At 42.9% G+C, this 24636-nt stretch overlaps 1 protein-coding gene across 2 annotated transcripts in view; it reads left to right on the forward strand.

The window, feature by feature from the left end:
• The window catches only part of THEMIS (thymocyte selection associated), a 106996-nt gene extending 82595 nt beyond the window's left edge, over positions 1-24401 (forward strand). For both annotated transcript variants that reach the window (XM_039533081.1, XM_039533082.1), the window contains 2 exons: positions 12650-12787; positions 22597-24401. In XM_039533081.1, the coding sequence (XP_039389015.1) occupies positions 12650-12787; positions 22597-22616 (158 nt within the window). In that variant the 3' untranslated portion in view covers positions 22617-24401. The remainder of the gene's footprint in view (positions 1-12649; positions 12788-22596) is intronic.
• Positions 24402-24636: the final 235 nt, after the last annotated feature.

Genomic DNA, 24636 nt, shown 5'->3' on the forward strand with positions numbered 1-24636 from the left:
GAGACATTCTCTCTCGGTGGTGAGACAGCTTATCTCCGGGCAGAGAAGGGAGGGGGAAGAGAGAATTCCTCCTGGGTTTGATTCAAGCAGTTTGAATCAGGTATCTCTTTCCAGTGGCTAGGAGAGAGGGGGGGGGGGGAGGTTTTCCTCCTGTGAGTGGATCTGTATTCCCCAGGGAAAGTTGGGGGGACAGGCAGTGTGTCAGACACTTTAAACCTGACTGGTGGCAGCGACAAGGAGACCTACCCTAGGATTTTGGGGTGGGGGAAGACATGCGGGTCCTCACTTTGAAACCCCCCAGTTTCAAGTGAGGGTAGACCAGGACAATACCATAAAGCTTTTCTTTATTGCCTTGTCATTGAATGTGTGTGGCTGCCAACTGTGAAATTCAGGACATTACTTTGAAAACCTTGCATACTGCAACTCCTCCAAAAATAACATAAACAGCTTTCATAACAAGGGATTCATTATTAATGCTCTGAAAGTAATTTGTTTGAGGGGAGAATTTCAAAGGCACAAGAGGCACCTAACTCCTGTTGAAGGATAATAGGAGTTTGTCACCTAACTCCCATTTGTGCTGTCACAGTCCAAGGCAGCTGCACTTCTATTCCCCCTGGAAGGACCATCAATGGCACCTGCTCTAGGCTTCCAGCTCCTCAGCTATCACCTCTCTTGGGTGGAGACCCACCTCTCTCTCTCTCTCTTTCCTGACTGGGGTATTTCCAGGCTGCACAGTTCCCTGTCTACACTGTGAATTCCTCAGCAAAGTCAGACTGCCTAAGCAGGCCTGCTTTGTCTTCTCAGAGGCCATAAACAGTGTGATGTTACACTCCATATAATTTTATGAAAATATGCTAATGAGTTTAAATATAATGTAACCAGAATATGCTTCATGCAAAAGGTCTCTTGTAAGGTATCATTACAAAGCTTATAATCTACTGTGTGAGATCATCCTATTTGTATAAATGTACTGCTCTTGTATTTAAAACTAGAAATATAACTCTGAGGGCCTATTGTAATTATGCAAAGTGTGGGTCATTAATGGTGGTTTGGAATCTTGATGACTCCTAGTAACCAGGACAATTGACTGCAGCTGGCTTTGTTTTACTTGTAAGTCTCCCTGTATACGTGTGTGCTGGCAAGTGGGTAATGAAGTTTTACAGTGACATGTGATCATGTCACCTGAACTGGAATCCATCTTTAACCTGGTGCTTTTCCATTGAGAAGGAGGGGGTGGGAACCCAGAGAGGGACAAAGGATTCCTGCCTTGTGCCAAAGATACATAAATGGGTGGAACAGAACAAAGGAGGCAGCCATCATGAGGAATCCCCTAGCTACCACCTGAGCTGGAACAAGGGCTGTACCGGGGAAAGGATTGTGCCCAGACTAGGAAGGTGGCCAGTCTGTGAAAGAGACTTATTGAAACATCTCTCAGGGTGAGATTTTATCTGTACTCAGTTATATTACTGTATTAGGCTTAGACTTGTGTGTTCTATTTTATTTTACTTGGTAATTCACTTTGTTCTGTCTGTTACTACTTTCTGTATTTAATAAAATCACTTTTTACTTATTAATTAACCAAGAATATGTATTAATACTGGGGTTACTCATGCTAGCAGTCACATTAAAGTCAGACGACTCACATGAGTAAGGACTGTCGCAGGGAGTCTATACAGAGTAAAGAGGCACCTGTGCTGCGGCAGGTCAGGTTGTTATAACTTATGCTGAGGACTGGCCAGAACCTAGGTGGCCTTGGGATCATTAGTATTTGCATTACCGTTGAGCCCCATTGTGCTAGGCACTGTACAAACACAGAACAAAAAGATGGCCCCTGCACCAAGGACTTTACAATCTAAGTACAAGCAAAAAATAACACAAGTCATACATTTAAAAAAAAAACACCTTTATTGAACACACCATGATGAAAATGAAAACCAGGGCAAAATTTGCAAAACTTCATTATAGCACCTCGTAAAAGGCATTGTCAATCCAAACTCTCACAAAGCTGTTATCATTGTTCCCAGCATTTTTCAAACACTGCCAGTGTGCCTTTCCTATTTTGAGTCACTGGATCAGGTCCCAGGAGTGGCTCCTCTCTTTCAAATATGTCTTGTATAACTTGGCATTCTGGTGAGTGCTGTTAAGATAGGACTGGATCTCCTTTGCCAAGTGGGCAAGGAAGTCCAGGACTGCAGCATGGGACCATGTGAAAGTGTGAGGCATGGGTCCTATGACTGATGTGTGGTATATGACCCCAAGTGTGTGTACTTACCACAAGCTGGAATCCCAAAGGGACACAGCTGGCTGCATGACAGCATTTAAAGGAGGAGGTGACATCTTATCAAGATGTCCCTGAAGCTGTAGAAAGCACACAGGTAAATAGACAGGCTGATCCAGCTGTAAAAGCAGAGCAGTGTGGGAGAGCAATGGGAGGACTGCCAGAGGTATACCATTGTGAATTGAAATGGGAATGTGACCACACCTTCTCTGTTCTGGGAAAACTCATCCTGCATGCCAGCAAACTCATTTCCAAGGTGGGTTTATTAAAGCAGGGAATGAGAAATAAAAACTTTTGTCTCTGAACACAAAGCAGTTTTCCCCGAAACACTCAGATTAACTGATTGCCTTTTACGAGGTGCTATAATGAAGTTTTGCAAATTTTGCCCTGGTTTTCGTTTTCATTTTCATGCAAATGTAGTAAACTCCTAAGTAACTGGAGCAAAACATACATCTGATGTGGAGCATACCACCCTCTAAATGAGACATAGCTGAAGGGCACATCCCTAGGAAATACCAAGGCAATTTCTCATCACTTTAGACTATGAGACACCATATGTGACTGGAGTAAACTTGTATTATGGAGGCTACGTGCCACATATGGCAGATAATCTGAATTTACTGTGGCAACATTTTTAAAGAAGATAACAGGTTCTTTTAGTTTCTCAGGCCTTTTACTAACACTCAGATCTAGATCTATCTGCACCCAGACTGTTAGTGATTATACTGTATTAACAGTTTATTCACCCCCTGTCCATACTACACCAGTAACCCCCAGAAGGTTAACAGATCACCTCGTGTATGCACAAATGTTGATCTGACACTAATATATACAATCCAAAAGAAGGATTCCTAAAAGAGAAGGAAGGATGATCTCATGGATTTGGCACTGAAATGGGAATCAAAAGACCTGTGTTTAATTCTTGGGTCTGCCACAGATTTCCTAGGTACTCTTGTGCAAATCACTTAATCTCTCTGGGGAAAAATATGTAAAGTGGGGGTAATAATGCTTCCTTTCTCCCACACTTTGGTGTGCCTTGTCTGTTTAGATAGTCCCTGCCCTGAAGAGAATGCCATTTCTCACTGTGTCTGTAGAGTGCTTAACAGAATGGGTCCTCGGTCTCAGTTGGGGGCCTCTAGATGCTACCTTAATACAAATAGAATAATAGAAATGAAGGGGTAAAAAGGACCAAGACAAGTCCTGAAGTCCAGCTCCCTGTGCTGACGCAGGACCAAGTAAACCTAGACCATCCCTGACAAGAGTTTGTGTAACCTTTGCTTAAACGTCCTGTGATGGGGATTCCTCAGCCTCCTTTGGATGCCTATTCCAGAGTTTAACAACTCTTCTAATTAGTAAGATTTTCCTAAAAAATAATCTAATTCTCCCTTGCTGCAGATTAAGTTCATTATTATTTGTCTTACCTTCAGTGGACATGGAGAACAACTGATCATCTTTTCTGTAACAGCTTTTAACATATTTGAAGACATTATCAGGTCCTGCCTCAGTTGTGTTTTCTCAAGAATAAACTGCCCATTTTTTAAACTGTTCCTGATAGGTCAGGTTTTCTAAATCTTGTATTATTTTTGTTGCTCTCCTCTGGATTCTCTCTAATTTGTCTGTATCTTTCTTAAAGTACAGCACCCAGAATTGGACACACTGGAGCAGAAAATATGTCTCAGACCTATAACATGCACATGTTCCTGTGGGTTCTGAGTGGGAGAAACTATATTGTCTGACTAATTTTTAAACTTCTACTGGTGATTTCAATCCACTCCTACAAACAGCTAAACTGTTTCATATTCTAATAAGGGCATGAAATCTGTGTTGTCAGAGAAGCCCATCATGCGCACAATTCTTGCTCTGTTTCTACAGTCTGTAGGTCATAGAATATTTTTTTTTAAAGTCCATATGATTCCGGATGCATCAAAGAATATACAGATCTGAAGAAAAATGTGAATTCATATCTTTGAGTTTTAAGGCATCCATTTTGTTTCCTTGTAAGCTTCATGTTCATAAAGATGGGATTTTTAAAATTATTATTTCAGTGAAGCTATAGCTTTTTACTCCTTCACCATTCAATTCTAAAATGAATTTAGTACTGAAGGTTGAGGTATTTTGTTCTCTTATACCTCAGTTTCATTGAGTTTCAACTCATTAGAAATACTAGCAATATTTGCAATAAAAATCATTCTAGTCAGAAAATATCCATCTGAATGTCTCTTTGTTTACTCTTGAAATTAATCCTAAATGGATTTTCTAAAAAGTTACCTAATCTTCTTGCTAGTAGTTTAGAATTGTTACATTCCTTCTTATAGAAACTTCTGTTTGTTGCTGATTAGACACCATGACCACATCATCTGGTCTTGCATTTGATTAAGACCGGAGTAGAAGATCAAAATTAGCATTAAGCCCTAAAGCCCTCCAAGCTCCTGTGATCCTATAGTTATTTTTTAAAATGAATCTTTCTTCCTTTTTTATTATAATTGTAACTTTTTTCTTGTGTTTGGGGCTTGATCTCAATATTTATTATTGTATGATTGTAAGCATGTGGGACTCACCCCGGCGGCACCTCCTGCTGGTCGTCCATGGGAATTAGCTCTCCAGCCGTTGGAGTGCCCTCTGCAGGCCGGTGTCCCGCTATTGCTTGCCCCTGCGTCCCTCCTGGACCCAGTGTCCTGTTATCTGGGGCACTGCTCCCTGGACGTAACCCCTCAGTCTTAGGGTCTCCCCTCCCACGGGAACCCCCACCCTCTATCCCCACCTTGCCTCAGTATACAGCTACTGCCAGTCATTGTCTAGCCCCCGCCCCCTGGGGCAGACTGCAGTATCAGCCTACTCATCACTGGCAAGGTTGGGTTTGGACCTGCTGCCTTGGCCTACCTCTGGGCTGCCCTCTGCAACCCCCAGTACCTATTAGCCCAATGTTAGGCCGCAGCTTGGGGCTTTCCAGGCTGGAGCTCCCCAGCTCCTCTGCCTTTCCCCAGCCCTTCTCCACTCAGGTACCCTGTTTCTTGCTCCCTGCAGCCAGGCCCATCTCCCTCTACAGCCAGAGAGAGACTGTTTTCTTGAGCTCCTGGCTCAAGCCTTTATACGGCCAGCTGGGCCCTAATTGGGGCTTGTGTGGCCCCAGCTGAGCCTGCTTCCCACTCAGCCTGGGCTGTTCTGCCAGGGCTGGTTTTAACCCTGTCAGGGCCAGAGCGGGTAACCACCCTTCTACAATGATGCATCTTGAAATGATGCATCTTGAAATAAAGCAGCAAGGAAAGAAATCATAGAATCATAGGACTGCAAGGGACCTCAAAAGGTCCTCTAGTCCAGTCCCCTGCATTCAGGGCAGGACTAAGTATTATCTAGCCCATCCCTGACAGGTGTTTGTCTAACCTGCTCTTAAATATCTCCAATGATGGAGATTCCACAACCACCCTGTGCAATTTATTCCAGTTTTTAACCACTCTGACAGGAAGTTTTTCCTAAAGTCCACCCTAAACCTCCTTTCCTGAAATTTAAGCCCATTGCTTCTTGTCCTATCCTTAGAGGTTAAGGAGAATACGTTTTCTCCCTCCTCCTTGTAACAATCTTGATAAGTACCTGCATTAATGCATTGGTCAGATTTAGTGTACAGTGCACCTGACTAATCTCTAATGACCAAATACTGACTCTCTGTATTGCAGGAATAACCTGTTCTGTACTCCTACACATTTTCATTACTTATTAAATATTTATTATGTCTTAGAGTAGCAGCCAGAAGCTCCAGTCAGGGGATTGAGAGTAGAGCTGGTGGGAATTTTTTGACAAAACATTTTTTTGTCAGCAAGTACTGAGCCATCAAAACCGAAATGTTCATTGGGATAAGTTTCTCAGGTCCAGGGTAGAATTTGCTTGTCAAAATGAGAGAATCAGATTTTAGTCCCCATTGCAATGAATATTCAAATTATTTATTCTAAGTGGAACAACACTAACAGGAGCAACTAAATAAAACCCACAGTAGAATAGCCAATAGACTGGTGGTTTGGCCACTCACCTGTGATATGGGAGTCCTGGGTTCAACTTGTTGCTCCAAATCAGGCAGAGCAGGGGTTTGAACTTGGGGCATTCACAGCAGGATTGAGTGCCCTGACCACCAGACCGGGATGGGTCTTTCTGTGTCTCTCATTTTAAAAGGTCTCAGTCTTGTCCTGGAGCAAAAATGGGAAAGAATTTAAAATATTGAAAATTGTCATGAAATGGGATAGCTGTTTCCTGCCCAGCTGTACCTGGGAGTGGTTACAGGGAAGGAGATTTTTAGTTTGCTGACAACCTCATTTCAGAGTTATGTGTGGCTACATGGCCTCTTTAAAGATCTCCATGGCTGAGCGTACCTCTGATGAGGTGGGCAGACTCTGCATATGTACAGTACTTCCCCTCAGTGCTTAATTTGTAATGAAAGAGGAGCTGGGGCTCAAGCAATTTTTTTCCCTTCATAGCTGATGCAGCAAGCCGAGAGGTGCCGAGGCTACGAACGGCCAAGCCTAGAGGTGCCGGTGGTCAGCCCTGGCAAGCCCTGGCACAAATTAAGCCTTGCTTCCCCTACAATGTTCCAAAGGCTTTGGGAAAACAAGGCCACAGATTCTGCCCTTTGGGTAGCAGGTGGGGTCAGATTGTTGTGCATCGTCCTCAAGAATCCACATATGCTCTGTTGCAGGAGCCAAGTTGGGCCCCCTTTTCACTACCTTCATTGAAGCCAATAACATTGATTTCAACAGGAGCAGAATCAGATCAGTGGTGCTGGAACTGGCTTGAAGTAGTAATAACAAACACCAAAAGCCTGGTTTCCATCATCAGCACCCCCAGAATAAAAATGGTTTCAGCACCCTTGGATCTGACTCTAGAGCACATAAGCACAAGACATTTTTAACAATGTAACTGTTATTGCAGTGATAGAACAATTTAAACCTTGAAATAACTGTTTCTTATCTATAAGAAATGTTGATATATTAAAGAATGGATGGAAGAGTTATTGTACCAAAAAGAAACAATACTACAGCAGACAGAAATTCAGGACAGAAAGATTTAGATATAATTAATCAGGTAGAATTATTGGAAGTGAAGTAACAGAAAAAGAGACACAACCAGGGCATAGTAGCTACTCAAAATAAAAAAGAGAAACAGTGAATGTATCAAGCAGCTGCAGCTTTCAGCAAAACATACAATTTAAAATTCAACTTTTATTAATAATGTTTTGTATGATTCCAGCACATTGTAAACATTAATCTTTCATGTATTTAACCTATATAATATATGCTATATGTTTTTACATGTCAAAAATGATATTTTAAAAGATACTGGCTAACATCTTCCGCTGGTGTCTATTGTGGTAGCTTCATTGAACCAATGAAGCTATCTTGATTTACATCATCTGAGGATACGGCCCATTGTTATGAAATGTGATTTGTTTAGGGATTTGTATAGGGCCAGATTCTGATATGCCTTAGTCATTGATTTCCATGGAGCTCCTCAATGAGTAAAGTACCCGTGAGCATGAGTAAGAGTATCAGAATCTGGCTCATAGTAAATAAAACATGACTGGGCATAAATGCACACCTGAGCTTGCTCACAACACTCGCTCTTCAGCTTTGTATATAACGCACTCATGTGTCATTTAGATCACAACAGGGATTGAATTATCGAGTGATAATTTACAGCTACATTGTTCTATTAGGCAGGAGGCCAAAGACAGAGCACTTTCAGGGTGCCTGGATGCTAACTGATGCAACATAACTCTAGCCCTGGAGTGTCATCTTGCAATTACACAATTGTATTACAAAATATTAGTTTTAGGGCCAGCCTGGTGAGGCTGCTGGCTGTGCAGTGAGTGTCCTCAAAGGGAGCCGAGTTTGGGATTTGACCATGCTGTCTTTCACAGCTGGGCTGGAAAGGGATTTGAGTGCTATGGATACAGGAACCTCATGTTGCTCTCTAGACTTCCGTGGCCTGTCTTATGGAGGAGGTCAGACTAGATCAATGGGTCTCAAACTTTTTCACTGGTGACCCCATTCACATCACAAGCCTCTGAGTGTGACCCCCCGCAATAAATTAAACCCACTTTTTAATATATTTAACACCATTATAAATGCTGGAGGCAAGCAGAGTTTGGGGTGGAGGTTGACAGTTCATGACCCCCTCATGCAATGACCTCGCGACCCCCTGAGGAGTCCCGACCCTCATTTGAGAACCCCTGGACTAGATGATCATAATGGTCTCTTCTGGCCTTAAAACCTATGAAGAAGCCACTAACACCAATAAGGGGACCTAGGGTAAGGCCCCCCAGGTTTTTGCACTCATTCTAAATTCCATAGGCTGTGGCATCAAGGGGGCCATCACTCAACTACTTTTAAGTAGTGGCCCTGCACTAAATCAGTGTGGCTACTCCTGATCACTCCAGTTTTGTGGTTGCCATGCCACTGGAATTTGATACAGACAGAAGGGTGGCCGAACCAAATTTCAGCACATGCCATTGTGACCTGGCACACAGGGTTGCAATGCCACTCAAATTTGGCCTGACCTTGCCTCTGTCCTGGGCCAAATGGTATTATAACCTGGTGCACATGGAGTCTGTTCTTGTATGGTGGAGGGTGCAGGGGAGTCTGCCAAGAAGGTGATTTTTGGCGACACTGACTGATGGACTGTGTGGGTAAGCGAGAGGGAAGACTCCCTGGCCATGGGAGACCCAGGATCTATGTGGGAGGAAGGAGTGGGGAATGAACAGGGACCAGACTGGGGTCCCTGCTTGGGGAAGGTGGGAGCTGGAAGTTGCCCTCTCCCCCAAAGAAATATCTAAATTTGTGCCACTGGAAGGACCAGAGAAACACTTCAGAAGAAATAAAATCCAGCCTACCTCTGCAAAGAGAGTGTCCGTAGCCATTAACAAGTGGGTTGGGGTGGAGCGTTTGAGGGCTTTGAGTTCTGGGGAGCATGCCCTGCTACCCTAAGGAAGGGAATGTAATTAAAAAAATCATATAGCTGTTATGTAAACTTAGTGCTGAGGTTAATAGATTTCCAAGCAGGGAATTAAGTTGCATTGATTTTACTGCTTGAGATTCTCTTGAGATCATTCATTTTCTCATTTTCTAATGCTCAATTGAAGTGTAAATATGTATATTTCAAAAGATGTCCCACTCCAGTTTGGGATTAAAGGCTACTTCCAATAAAGTCTTACTGACATTAATCCCTTGGGATATGTTTTGGGTTAGTGCCATTAATTTCCTTTCTCCCTGCCCTGGCTGACTTAGATGTTATGATTTTGTTTATAAGCATGAGTTTGGGGAGAGAAAAAACAGAGAGCAATATCAATTCTGAGCACTTCTGTGGTTTAATTCCATATTAAGTCCAGTGAGCACAAACAATATTTCTCCTTCTGACTCCCCAAGGATTACTTTATTCCTTGTGTTGCTTGTTTCAGTCCTTAGTTTATTTTCACTGATAAGAGATGCACTCAGTTGAAAATGAATTACAAACGTAGAAATGTATGTGAAGAAAATGATGGCTGCATCACTTCTGTGTCTGAGATCTGCATTCAGTTACTGGCTTGTCTGCTCCCCAGGCTGCCAAGGTCTGGAAACACTGCTAGTTTGTTCAGTTCCAGAGAGAGGCGGATGGAGTTGTTGTTCACATTGTTCAATCATGACTGATTAAGGAATCGCAAAGGGACACAGCTGGCTGCATGACAGCATTTAAAGGAAGAGGTGACATCTTATCAAGATGTCCCTGAAGCTGTAGAAAGCACACAGGTAAATAAACAGGCTGATCCAGCTGTAAAAGCAGAGCAGTGTGGGAGAGCAATGGGAGGACTGCCAGAGGTATACCATTGTTAATTGAAATGGGAATGTGACCACACCTACTGTGTTCTGGGAAAACTCATCCTGCATGCCAGCAAACTCATTTCCAAGATGGGTTCATTAAAGCAGGGAATGAGAAATAAAAACTTTTGTCTCTGAACACAAAGCAGTTTTCCCCGAAACACTCAAATTAACTGAAAACACCATGCAAATGTAGTAAACTCCTAAGTAACTGGAGCAAAACATACATCTGATGTGGAGCATACCACCCTCTAAATGAGACGTAGCTGAAGGGCACATCCCTAGGAAATACCAAGGCAATTTCTCATCACTTTAGACTATGAGACACAACCATATGTGACTGGAGTAAACTTGTATTATGGAGGCTACGTGCCACATATGGCAGATAATCTGAATTTACTGTGGCAACATTTTTAAAGAAGATAACAGGTTATTTTAAGTATCAGAGGGGTAGCCGTGTTAGTCTGGTTCTGTAGAAGCAGCAAAGAATCCTGTGGCACCTTATAGACTAACAGAAGTTTTGCAGCATGAGCTTTCGTGGGTGAATACCCACTTCTTCGGATGCAAGCAGTCAGGTTATTTTAGTTCTTCAGGCCTTTTACTAACACTCAGATCTAGATCTATCTGCACCTGGATTCCTAAAAGAGAAGGAAGGATGATCTCATGGCTTTGGCACTGAAATGGGAATCAAAAGACCTGTGTTTAATTCTTGGGTCTGCCACAGATTTTCTAGGTACTCTTGTGCAAATCACTTAATCTCTCTGGGGAAAAATATGTAAAGTGGGGGTAATAATGCTTCCTTTCTCCCACACTTTGGTGTGCCTTGTCTGTTTAGATAGTCCCTGCCCTGAAGAGTATGCCATTTCTCACTGTGTCTGTAGAGTGCTTAACACAATGGGTCCTCGGTCTCAGTTGGGGGCCTCTAGATGCTACCTTAATACAAATAGAATAATAGCAATGGAGGGGTAAAAAGGACCAAGACAAGTCCTGAAGTCCAGCTCCCTGTGCTGACGCAGGACCAAGTAAATCTAGACCATCCCTGACAAGGATTTGTGTAACCTTTGCTTAAACCTCCTGTGATGGGGATTCCTCAGCCTCCTTTGGATGCCTATTCCAGAGCTTAATGACCCTTCTAGTTAACAAGATTTTCCTAAAATCTAACCTAATTCTCCCTTGTTGCAGATTAAGTTCATTATTACTTGTCCTATCTTCAATGGACATGGAGAACAACTGATCATCATCTTTTTTTGTAACAGCCTTTAGCATATTTGAAGACATTATCAGGTCCTGCCTCGGTTGTGTTTTCTCAAGAATAAACTTCCCATTTTTTAAACTGTTCCTGATAGGTCAGGTTTTCTAAATCTTGTATTGTTTTTGTTGCTCTCCTCTGGATTTTCTCTAATTTGTCTGTATCTTTCTTAAAGTGCAGCACCGAGAATTGGACACAGTATGATAGGCACTGACTCCAGGGGTGCTCCAGCCTCTGGAGCACCCACCAAAAAAATTTGGTGGGCACTTAGCACCCACTGGCAGCCAAACTCCCCTCCTTCTCCCAGCTCCTCCTGCCCACTGGGGGCAGGGATGGAGTGAGGACAGGCTTGGGGTGGAGGGTGGGGGTCAAGCATCCCCTGGGTAGAGAGGAAGTCGGCACCTATATACAATTCTGCAGCTGAGGCCTCACCAGTGCTAAGCAGAGTGGGGCAATTTACATCCCATCTTACATACATTCCTGTTAATAAACCCCAGAATGATATTAGCCTTATTCGCAGCTGCATCACATTGTTGAGTCATATTTAATTTGTGATCTACTATAACCCCCAGATCTTTTTCAGAAGTACTCCCACCTAGACAGTTATTTTGTAGTTGTGCATTTGATGTCTCCTTCCTAGGTGCAGTACTTTGCACTTGTCTTTATTGAATTTCATCTTGTTGATTTTAGACCAATTCTCTAATTTGTCAGGGTCATTTTGAATTCTAACCCTGTCCTCCAAAGTGCTAGGGACCCCTCCCATCTTGGTGTCATCCGCAAACTTTATGAACATGCCCTCCACTCCATTACCCAAGTCATTAGTGAAAATACTGAATAGTGCCAGACCTCACTAGATAGGCCCTCCGTGTTTTACAGTGAACCATTGATAACAACCCTTTGAGTATGGTCTTTCAACCCGTTGTGCACTCACCTTATAGTAATTTCATTTAGATCACATTTCGTTAGTCTGCTCATGAAAATGTCATGTGGGACTATGTCAAAAACCTTACTAAAATCATGATATATTACATCTACAGCTTCCCCCCATCCATTCGGCCAGTAACTCTGTCAAAGAAGGAAATTAGATTGGTTTGGCATGATTTGTTCTTGACATATAATATGACATGAAGAAGGAAGGAGAAGAGAAAAGAGGTGTTAAAGCAGTGAAAAAATGGTTAAAAACAAGGAGATAATTCTGAAGAATGGGGGTCATATAAATCCGGTGATCAGCAGACTCCCATGTCACCTCCTTACAGATATTTTATGGTTTCTTTATTTGTTACTTAGGTCCAATAAACAATATGCTTCTGGAGGAGAAGCACAGCTATGAATATGCTGATGAAAACGTAATTGAAAACATAAGGAAAAAATTCCAAGAAAGCACAGTTCACAATAAAATATATCCCCTGAAGAAGAAAAGGGAAGGTGAGTGTGTCATTCAATCACTTACAAATGTAAACAAATGCATGCCACCGTTTTCAGATCTAATGGCAGTCTTCACTTGTGAAATTGGGAGTTGTCTATGAAAGTGTCAGTCTCTACAGTAGCGTTTTCTGAGGAACAGGAGCGAAGCAAAGGAGACACTAGTAGTACAATTTATGACTCGCTGTCACTGTTTAGAGTGATGCCTTTTTCAATAGACACCGAGTCATTCGAGCTGGGTAAAATAATTTCACAATAATCTATTCACCAAAAATGCTGTTTCGGTCAACCAAAAAATATTTGCAAATTTGACACAGATGAACTGACTAGTTTTAGATGAAAAATGTTTGTCCAGTGGTGGTGCTGCTGCCCCTGCCTCCTTTAGAAGAGGATGCTCTGGGATATAGGGCAGTCTGGATTGGCTGTCTGCACTGCAACAAGGGGTGTAATTTGCAGCTTGTGTAGATGTACCCACACTAGCTTTTAATGTACCAACCTCCTAAAAATAGCAGTAAGGATGTGGCAGCATGAGCTAGCAATGCACGTATGTAGCAGGGGAGGGGGAATAGGAGCAGGCGGCCTTGTACAGCCTGCACTGAAGCCCATGCTGCCACATCCTCACTGATCTTTATAGCAAGCTAGTTAGGGTACAGCTATGTCTGCACATGCTACAGATTGCAGCCCTGCTGCAGTGCAGATGTGGCCATAACCCTCTCCGGTTGAAACTGTTCTGCTTGGTATAAATTTTTGAATAGTCACTGGCTCAGAGGACAAGTGTGCCACTGACCCTGTAGCTTGGTAGTCAGGGTACTCAGCTGGGAGGTGAGAGATCCAAGTTCAAGTCTCTGGGCTAATAACTATTTAATCACTTATACAAAGTAGAATAGCTTCAATGGAGAGATTGAGAGACCTGCCCCAGAATGTCCCCTAGCCCAGCAGTCAGGGCACTCTCCTGTGGTATAGGAGATCCAAATTCAAATCTCTTCTGCATATCAGGCAAAGGGGGGAACTGAACCCAGGTCTTCCCACAGCCTAGGTGAGTGTCCTAATCACTAAAGGTATGTCTACACAGCAGCTGGGAGGTATGGGATTCCAAGCTAGGGTAGACAGTCTCATGCTAGCTCTGCTCAAGTGAGCGCACTAAAAATAGCAGTGTGGCTGTGGTGGTGGCTTAGGCTAGCCACCTGAGTGTGGTCCTGCCACAGCCCCTGATACGTACTTGGACAGTGAGCCTGAGCAGCCACCATGCTGCTATTTTTAGCACCCTTCGTGGAGCAGAGCTAGCATGTGTCTGGCAACCCAAGCTGGGAATCACATCTCCCACTGCTGAGCAGACATACGCTAAAGGGCTAATGGTTATAAGAGAACTAGCTCTTCCTCCATCAGCTATCTTGTGACTCTAGCCCTTCATATGTTTTGCTTTTTATTTAAAAAATGCCCAAAGACAAAAAGTTTCATTCAACCCAAAATGAAATTTTTTTGAACTCACAATTTGCTGAAATTTTCCAGCATTTTTGTCCCATTGTTCAGAACTGCCACTGAAGCAAAAACCCAGGTATTCACTCTGCTCTATGTATAATACATAACTAAGCTTTGTAAAAAGCAGTAAACTTTTCGGCCCTGATTTTAATTTACACTAAGGCTACTTTCTGCTGCTCTGGCTGTGGGAAGGGGATTTAAAGCCGGAGTCAGGGGCGGTTCTACCTTTTTGGCCGCCCCAAGCAGTCATGCGCGGGAGGCGCCCCGGAGCCGCGGGAGCAGCGGACCTCCCGCGGGCATGACTGCAGAGGGACCGCTGGTCCCGCGTGGCTCTGCTGGACCTCCCGGGGCTGCGGACGGTTCGCGGGTCCGGCGGCTCCGCTTGAGCTGCCGCAGTCATGCCTGCGGGAGGTCCAGCCGAGCCGCGGGACGAGCTCCCCCTCCGCAGTCATGCCTGCGGCAGGTCCAGTCGTTCCGGGGCTCCGGTGGACCTCCCGCAGGCATGACTGCAGCAGGTCCGCCGGCCCAGCCTGCCGCCCCCACCGGCGACAGGGGACGGGCCGCTCCTCGGCTCGCAGCGGATGGATGAGCTGGGGCCCCAGCCTTTTGCCGCCCCCTAGATTTTGCCGCCCTAGGCACCAGCTTGTTTTGCTGGTGCCTAGAGCCGCCCCTGGCCGGAGTAAACAAGAATCGGGTTCTTACTGCTTAAAGCTTAATAATCCCAAATTATCAGTGCCAATTTAGCACAAATTGTACTTATATTGTTAAGCAGGGGTGGAGCTGGTGGAAAAGGTGACTGAGCTCCTCAGCTTTCCCACACTCTAATAACAACTCCTGATTTTTTCCCTCTCTAGGTTTCCCTCTTAATCTCTCTTCCCGCCAAATCCCCCTCTTAACTCCGTACAGGATCCAAAGACTAATTTTCAGTGAGGGTCCTAGGTAGTGAAATTTCTCCCACTGCAGCATGCCTGGGGAGGTAAACAGGATGCACTAGTAGATATTCTACCCCTCCCCATAGCTGATGTTTGTATGTTGCAGCTTGTATCAATTCCCATGTCTCAAGAAAGCAGCAAAGAGTCCTGTGGCACCTTAAAGACTAACAGATGTATTGGAGCATAAGCTTTCATGGGTGAATACCCACTTAGTCAGTCGCAATACATCTGTTAGTCTTTAAGGTGCCACAGGCCTCATTGTTGCTTTTTACAGATCCAGACTAACACAGCTACCCCTCTGATACATGTCTCAAGAGTGGTTTCCAGTTCTTTGCAGGCAGCACATGTGCTGCAGCTGTGAATCCTTGTCTTTCCCTCCCCACCCTTGTGGCCAGTGTTCACAGAAGCAAATCCTCTTCTCCCTTTATGCAGGCATTGTGGGGTCTGTTGCAACAGATCATGTTCTCTTCCATCTCCAAACTTCATCGCAGCAATGCCTCCAGGGGGACCGGCAGCAGGGGTTCTGCAGCCTGCCTTTTCTTCCCTCTCATCAAAAGACCATTAACTGAGATGAGGCATTTCTAATTCAGATGGGGGCAGCTGATTTAAATTCACGCTGCTTCCCACCTCCCCTGTGCCTATGCCAAGAAATAAATTTTCATGGAGCATGAGAGAAGGAGAGCCAGGAAGCAGCAAGATCACAGAGACTGGAGTCTTCTGCATGCCCAGCAGCCACAGCAGATCATGCCCAGAAGGGTGGGGAAAAAACAAGCAGCTGTCAGAAGGAAGAGGGAGAGACTGAGGACAACACTGTAGTCCAGATCTACACTAGCCAGGGAATTAGTGCCCAGATAGCCAGAATCATTACTGACCCTGTTCTGGCTAACAGGGCTGTACTGTCACGTAGACAGGGCCTAACTGGACACTGTAAACAAGGGTTACACTGGAAAAGAAAAATTTCTATTTGACTTCTTACCCATAGGTAACCTGGCAGAATGCAGCTTCAAGAGACAACATCTGCCTGAGGGCCCAGCCTCTAATTATGCCATTTACTGTTGAGGTGTCAGATCCTTCAAGCCTTTATCCACCTGCCCTTTAAACTCCCTGTCAACAGAGAAAAGGCTGCACTTTATTACTCCTCTTGTTTGAAGGCTTTAGCAAAACATGCAAGAAAAGACCTTTGCTGTCTCTGGGGAGATTGCTATCGGAGTCTTGGATTATGAAACAGTCCCATAAATGATCTTATTCAGAGGATGAAGGAGCAACCACCCACTCTAAGATCATTAGATAGCCAAAGGACATGTTGATTTTCTTCTGATCTTTTGGTCTCCTTCTGACATTCAGAAATCCTCTATTTAAGGTTTATATTAAAAATTTCTGCCTAGATTCTCTGTGTGCACATTTGTGTGTGCATTGGGAAAGGTGGATTCGATTTGTGCATGTAAATCCAAGCTTTGGTGAGTACAAAAACAAACCTGAAAGACTTTTGGCGCGCCAGCGGGGACAGCTTAAGAGACTGCTTTTGGAAAAGTCTCATAAAATCAGGTCAATGGGCCATTCAAAACATAGATGAATTTGCTGCTTTGGCCTTATTGAGAACATCTCTTATAAGCTTTTTAAGGGGAAAAGATTTACAAGAATCAATGGTTTCCTGCATCTCTGCCAAGGGTTTAATTATCCATCATATTGGTTACACCACAGGCCTGCTTCCCATTAATTTATACCATTCATTAAATTCGTCCTTTCAATTGTTCAAACATATACAAACAATCAGACTGAAATTCATTGGTGCAAATTATATTATAACAAAATTGTTAGAAAATGTTTTAAGATATTAAAAATAAAAGCAAACCCCAATAATTTAACCCTTGTCTGAGTTCAACCCTCAAAGAATGGATTTTAAATCAGTGTTTATAATCAGTTATTTAGTCGTGTATAGAGACTCCAGCCAAGATCAAAGCTCCATTGTACCAGGCACTATACCAATATATAATAAGAACCAGCCCTTGCCCCAAAGCGCTTACAATCCAAACAGACAAGATAAAGAGTGAGAGGAGAGATGGAGGCAAAGATACTTGCCCAAGGTTGCTGGTAGATTGGGGAACAGAACCCAGCTCTTGTCACTCCCAGGCCACTGCACTGTTTACTAAACCACACTGCCTTTCTATCTTTTGTACTAATTTTGATAGATTTTCTCTGGGCTTCCATATCCTTTTGTTCTTAGACAAAGCAAAATTAACTATTTATTTTATTGCTTCACTGAACCTGGACCAGATGATAAAGGCCAAAATTTTCAAACTCAGGTACCTTAAATCAGGCATCTAAATCCATATTTAGGCATTCAGAACTCCTGCTTAAGTCATTGGGAGTTGTGGGTTCCTAGCATCTTTGAAAAATCCCATCACTTTCATTTAGATTCTTAAATATGGATTTAGGTGCCTAGTTTTAGTCATTCAAGTTTGAAAACCTTTTCCATTTGGTATTTTCTCTGCTCTCCGATGGGATGACTGAAGCTTTTAAATAAGAGAATAATGAATGGTGCATGTAGGAGGAAAAATTAACAGGTAGCGATAGGGGTACTTGCATAGAAGTTGGGCAATGCAGGTTCAGTTCCCTGGTTTGCCACAGGCTTCCTGTGTGAACTTAACATGTTGCTTAACATAAACATAGGAAAGGCCGTACCGGGTCAGACCAAAGGTCCATCTAGCCCAGTATCTGTCTACCGACAGTGGCCAATGCCAGGTGCCCCTGAGGGAGTGAACCTAACAGGCAACGATCAAGTGATCTCTCTCCTGCCATCCATCTCCATCCTCTGACGAACAGAGGCTAGGGACACCATTCTTACCCATCCTGGCTAATAGCCATTTATGGACTTAGCCACCATGAATTTATCCAGTCCCCTTTTAAACATTGTTACAGTCCTAGCCTTCACAACCTCCTCAGGTAAGGAGTTCCACAAGTTGACTGTGCGCTGCGTGAAGAAGAACTTCCTTTTATTTGTTTTAAACCTGCTGCCTATTAATTTCATTTGGTGACCCCTAGTTCTTGTATTATGGGAATAAGTAAATAACTTTTCCTTATCCACTTTCTCAACATCACTCATGATTTTATATACCTCTATCATGTCCCCCCTTAGTCTTCTCTTTTCCAAACTGAAGAGTCCTAGCCTCTTTAATCTTTCCTCATATGGGACCCTCTCTAAACCCCTAATCATTTTAGTTGCTCTTTTCTGAACCTTTTCTAGTGCTAGAATATCTTTTTTGAGGTGAGGAGACCACATCTGTACACAGTATTCGAGATGTGGGCGTACCATGGATTTATATAAGGGCAATAATATATTCTCAGTCTTATTCTCTATCCCCTTTTAATGATTCCTAACATCCTGTTTGCTTTTTGACCGCCTCTGCACACTGCGTGGACATCTTCAGAGAACTATCCACGATAACTCCAAGATCTTTTCCTGACTCGTTGTAGCTAAATTAGCCCCCATCATGTTGTATGTATAGTTGGGGTTATTTTTTCCAATGTGCATTACTTTACATTTATCCACATTAAATTTCATTTGCCATTTTGTTGCCCAATCACTTAGTTTTGTGAGATCTTTTGAAGTTCTTCACAATCTGCTTTGGTCTTAACTATCTTGAGTAGTTTAGTATCATCTGCAAACTTTGCCACCTCACTGTTTACCCCTTTCTCCAGATCATTTATGAATAAATTGAATAGGATTGGTCCCAGGACTGACCCTTGGGGAACACCACTAGTTACCCCTCTCCATTCTGAGAATTTACCATTAATTCCTACCCTTTGTTCCCTGTCCTTTAACCAGTTCTCAATCCATGAAAGGACCTTTCCTTTTATCCCATGACAGCTTAATTTACGTAAGAGCCTTTGGTGAGGGACCTTGTCAAAGGCTTTCTGAAATCTAAGTACACTATGTCCACGGATCCCCTTGTCCACATGTTTGTTGACCCCTTCAAAGAACTCTAATAGATTAGTAAGACACAATTTCCCTTTACAGAAACCATGTTGACTATTGCTCAAGAGTTTGTTTTTCTATGTGTCTGACAATTTTATTCTTTACTATTGTTTCAACTAATTTGCCCGGTACCGACGTTAGACTTACCGGTCTGTAATTGCCGGGATCACCCCTAGAGCCCTTTTTAAATATTGGCGTTACATTAGCTAACTTCCAGTCATTGGGTACCGAAGCCGATTTAAAGGACAGGTTACAAACCTTAGTTAATAGTTCCACAACTTCACATTTGAGTTCTTTCAGAACTCTTGGGTGAATGCCATCTGGTCCCGGTGACTTGTTAATGTTGAGTTTATCAATTAATTCCAAAACCTCCTCTAGTGACACTTCAATCTGTGACAGTTCCTCAGATTTGTCACCTACAAAAGCCAGCTCAGGTTTGGAAATCTCCCTAACATCCTCAGCCGTGAAGACTGAAGCAAAGAATCCATTTAGTTTCTCCGCAATGACTTTATCATCTTTAAGCGCTCCTTTTGTATTTTCATCGTCAAGGGGCCCCACTGGTTGTTTAGCAGGCTTCCTGCTTCTGATGTACTTAAAAAACATTTTGTTATTACCTTTGGAGTTTTTGGCTAGCCGTTCTTCAAACTCCTCTTTGGCTTTTCTTATTACACTCTTGCACTTAAGTTGGCTTTACTTCTCTTTCTCAATTCCTCATCTGCTTTTACAAATAGGGAAGAATTCATAGGGGAAGTAGAAGTGGGTGGCAACCTGGGAGGCAGTGACCATGAGATGGTTGAGTTCAGGATCCTGACACAAGGAAGAAAGGAGAGCAGCAGAATACAGACCCTGGACTTCAGAAAAGCTGACTTAGACTCCCTTAGGGAACTGATGGGCAGGATCCCCTGGGAGAATAACATGAGGGGGAAGGGAGTCCAGGAGAGCTGGCTGTATTTTAAAGAAGCTTTACTGAGGGCGCAGGAACAAACCATCCCAAAGGGCAGAAATAATAGCAAGTATGGCAAGCAACCTGCTTGGCTTAACAGTGAAATCTTTGGTAAGCTTAAACTCAAAAAGGAAGCTTAAAAGAAGTGGAAATGTGGATAGATGACAAGGGAGGAGTATAAAAATACTGTTAGAGCATGCAAGAGTGTAATCAGGAAGGCCAAGGCACAACTGGAATTGCAGCTAGCAAGGGATGTGAAGGCAACAAGAAGGTCAGGGAAAGGGTGGGACACTTGCTGAATGGGGGAGGAAACATAGTGACAGAGGATGTGGAAAAAGCTGAAGTACTCAATGCTTTTTTTGCATCAGTCTTCACAGACAAGGTCAGCTCCCACACTGCTGCACTGGGCAGCACAGTATGTGGAGGAGATGAGCAATCCTCAGTGGTGAAAGAACAGGTTAAGGACTATTTAGAAAAGCTGGATGTGCAGATGGGTCCATGGGTCCAGATATAATGCATGCCAGGGTGCTGAGGGAGTTGGCTGATGTGATTGCAGAGCCACTGGCCATTATCTTGGAAAATTTGTGGCGATTGGGGGAGGTCCCAGGCGATTGGAAAAAGGCAAAACTTGTGCCCATATTTAATAAAGGGAAGAAAGAGAACCCAGGGAACTCATGGCAAAATCATGGAGCAGGTCCTCAAGGAATCCATTTTGAAGCACTTGGAGGAGAGGAAGGTGATCAGGAACAGTCAACATGGATTCACCAAGGGCAAGTCATGCCTGACCAACCTGATTGCCTTCTATGATGAGATAACTGGCTCTGTGGATATGGGAAAAGCAGGGGACATGATATATCTTGACTTTAGCAAAGCTTTTGATACGTTCTCCCACAGTATTCTTGTATTCAAGTATTCTTGCTAGCAAGTTAAAAAAGTATGGATTGAATGAATCAAGTGGATAGAAAGCTGGCTAGATTGTCAGGCTATCTACCTGTTTTCTATGTTAATTAAGCATGGTGGAATCAAAACAATGGAAGCCCCATTTTTATACAGGGGGATGGGAAGCCCACAGGAAGGAAAGAACAGCATGAGGTCATCCTGCCTCTTGAAACAAGTTCATTGAACTTTGAAAGATAAAAGCAAGGGCAGAAGCTATATTTGGCATCCATCACAAGACAGATATGAGGAAACAGAGCTCTTGCAAGCTGAGAAAGATATGTGTCCTTCAACCAAGGGGGAGTTTCTGGAACTGAATATAGGTGAGAAACTTGATAAGGTTAAGATCTTGCACCTAGGATGACAAGGGAAGCCTTGTACTTTTGTAGAAGGTCTTGACTGTGGGAAAGTCAGCCATGTTTGGGAAAAAGAATAAGTGGTGAGAGAAACCAGCTTGAACAAAGCCTATATCTTGCTAGATTAAGTTTTAGAATTTTAGAAGCGTATTTTGGTTTGTTTCACTTGTAACTCTTTCTATCTTCATTCCTTATATGTGAACTCACTTAATCCTATGTATATTTTGTCAATAAATGTCTTTCATTTTTACCATAAACCAACTCAGTGCTGTGTTTAAAAGGAACGGTGTGTTCACCCCAGTTAAGTTAAGGTGTGATGTGCCTTTGTGTTTTTAGAGGAACAAGCAAATCATATAATTTTTCTGAACTATCCAGGAGAGGGCTGGACAGTGCAAAACACACAGTTTTGGGAAATTCTGGAATTGGGAGTGTGTTGGTGTCACCCTGCAAGTAGTAGCCACGGCTGGTGGAAGCTTGACTGGGGCTGTAGATAGGCTGCTGGGGTCAGAACTGTTGAACCAAGGCTGTGTGGCACACAGGGTGTGACCTGCATGATGGTAGGCTAATCCTGAGCAGCAGAGGATGGGGGCTACAACAGCAAAGCTTTGTGAGGCATCCCAGGTTACAGGACAGGTGGTGACACAACCCCTCACTGGTCTGGATTGCACCTCGGAACATGACAGTGAGACACTCAGATACCATAGTAATGGGGTCATGTCTGGAAAATAAAAACAGATGGACAAAGAAGTGAAGTGACTCACATCATGGAACTGGTCAGTGGCAGAGCAGAGGATGGTGAAATCTTGGCCCTGTTGAAATCAACAAGAGTTTTGTCATTGACTTCAACAGAGTCAAGATTTCACCCAAGGTCTGTTGACTCCCACTCCTTTGCTTTAATCACCAGCCCACACTGTTTGTAGTTCCCATTCTGCAAGAGCTGAGTTTGCATTTTTCTTAGTTCAGTAGACGCGACAGGGTTTTTTCTCCTCAGTGACTGATCTGCTCCCCATCTGTTTTAAGCTAAATATTGTTCAGTCACTGTCATTTGCTAACTCTTCATTGACACACAACTGTTCACACAGCACAGCACTCATGCACCCACATGTTCGTTCACTGTGTCATTTTAAAACCAATATAAAAGACTTCCATTTCAATTTCAGCCATTCATTTTCTTTTTTGTTTGTTTTCAGAAACCTCTAAAATGGAATAATACTGAAATTAACCTGAAATGACTGGAAAACTGCATTTATTATGTAATTAGATCATCCACAACTACAATAACAGATGAATCATGAAAGAAACACCGTCTTCCTTCTGTCTCATGAAGAGCATCCAAGGCTGCAATTCAACTACACCAAGCCCCATAGAAACTAAACTACTTTCACAATCATAAATAAAAAGTCATGCACGCTAATGGTTCCCTTTGTAAACATGTATTCACAAATTCATATAATTATGCCAATTAGGATCCAATTTTGCCTTCTCAGTGCACCCAAAACACCCATTGATTTCCTAGGGCACTTACTCCAGGCCAATTCCTTATTCTAAAGTGTCCTATAATTGCAAATGTTTTGGGGAGAGAGAGTAAAGTAAATCCTTATTTAATTAAACAATTGCAAATGCTCCAGGTTGAGTTTCAGTTATGGTGTACTCAAAATTACAAGGGTCAGATTCAGCCACCTTTTCTGGTGCTGCGTAGTATCTTACTGTGCAAGTAGTACCTTGCTTCATAAGTAATCCCATTGAAATCAATGCAACTGCTCACAGAGTAAAATACTTCCCAGTGGGACTAAGGGTGGCTGAACCTGGCACAGAATAAATCATAGTATTTTGGGTTAGATTGTGTCCATACTGGGGATAGGAAGGGCTGATCTTGTGGGGTCTGAGTAGGAGCCACTAAGAATCATAACCTCTTTGTTCAGGAAGAAAGAGTTGCTCAGTCGGGGAGTAATTTGCCGAAAAGAGAACAAGGAAGCATGGGGAGGGATGAGAGCAGGTGGAGTCATGTCTCCGTCCCCCCTGTGCATTGTGAGGACGGAACATGCTGCACTTTTAAAAAGTTATGTAGCAATTGCTCTCCCATTCACTCCCAAGCACAACTGGGTCAGTGCATCTTCACACAACCTTTCAATGGGCTATGCCAAACAGGAGTCATTAGGTCTTGATTAACGCTCCACCTGTTAAAGGGTATAGCAGATATTTCATATTTTTTAAAAATTTGCTTTAAAATGTTTTCCTTTTTAAAAATATTTTTGAAAAATGAAAAATAAGTGGTTAGACAGTTCCATGAGAGGTGAAGGGTTTGCTGGATGCAAAACCTATCTGATGAGCATCTGAGGTACATTCATTGGTGCCCTACCACTATCCTCCTTAGTATTGTGGAAATAGCAATTATGGTGGGTATTTCTGCTTATTCAGCTAAGGATGCTTTTAAATCTAGCTGTGAATGTACGAGCAGACTTGCTGTACTCTCATATTACAAAGCAACGAAGCACCAAAAATGCCTACATCTTTTCTCTGTAAATATTTTTAAAGAAAAAATCGCTACGATATTAGTATACCCTGAATTGCTGATAGGAACTCCATGGAATAGTTAGTTACCTCTATGGTAAATTCATTTAGGATTTCTTTGCACTGTTTTACATTAATTTAATTAGGGTAAATCCTTTTCCTTACTATAACCATTGTCTAAATTAGTCCAATTACTAAACAGTACTTTGTATGCACATGTTTTTTATGCAACATTCGGCATATAAATAGTTAATGAGGGATAGTTTTGTCTGTGTGTCTATTGCATGTATGCACCCACCTTGTCTGTCTATTGTATACATAGGATTAATTGGATAATGTGGCCTGTGAATGTATTGATATGTCTCTTTGAATAGATTGCACAAAAAACAGTATTTCTTTTTTTTAGTACGTGAAAACAATCCAGCTTGTAACATTGGCAAACCCAGTCTTCTGCATAAATAAATGTAGTTCATGATGTATTTTACTAGGTTGTTGTGTATGTGATGTTACCATTCAGTAGGTGGTTTAGAGATGATAAGGGATCTATTACTACCAAACTCTCCTTTAGCTCAAGTGGCAGAGGTCTGTGTTTTTGGAGCTACAAGGACAAATACAATAAAACTCAAACCTGTAAGTTACTAAGTGCCTCCTATGAGGTGTTGAGCACACTCAACTGTTGTGTATGCTCAACTCATCATAGGCTCAAGCTGTTATTGTGA

Source organism: Mauremys reevesii, linkage group 3 (genome assembly GCF_016161935.1).
Source record: "Mauremys reevesii isolate NIE-2019 linkage group 3, ASM1616193v1, whole genome shotgun sequence".
Classification (NCBI taxonomy): Eukaryota; Metazoa; Chordata; order Testudines; family Geoemydidae; genus Mauremys; species Mauremys reevesii.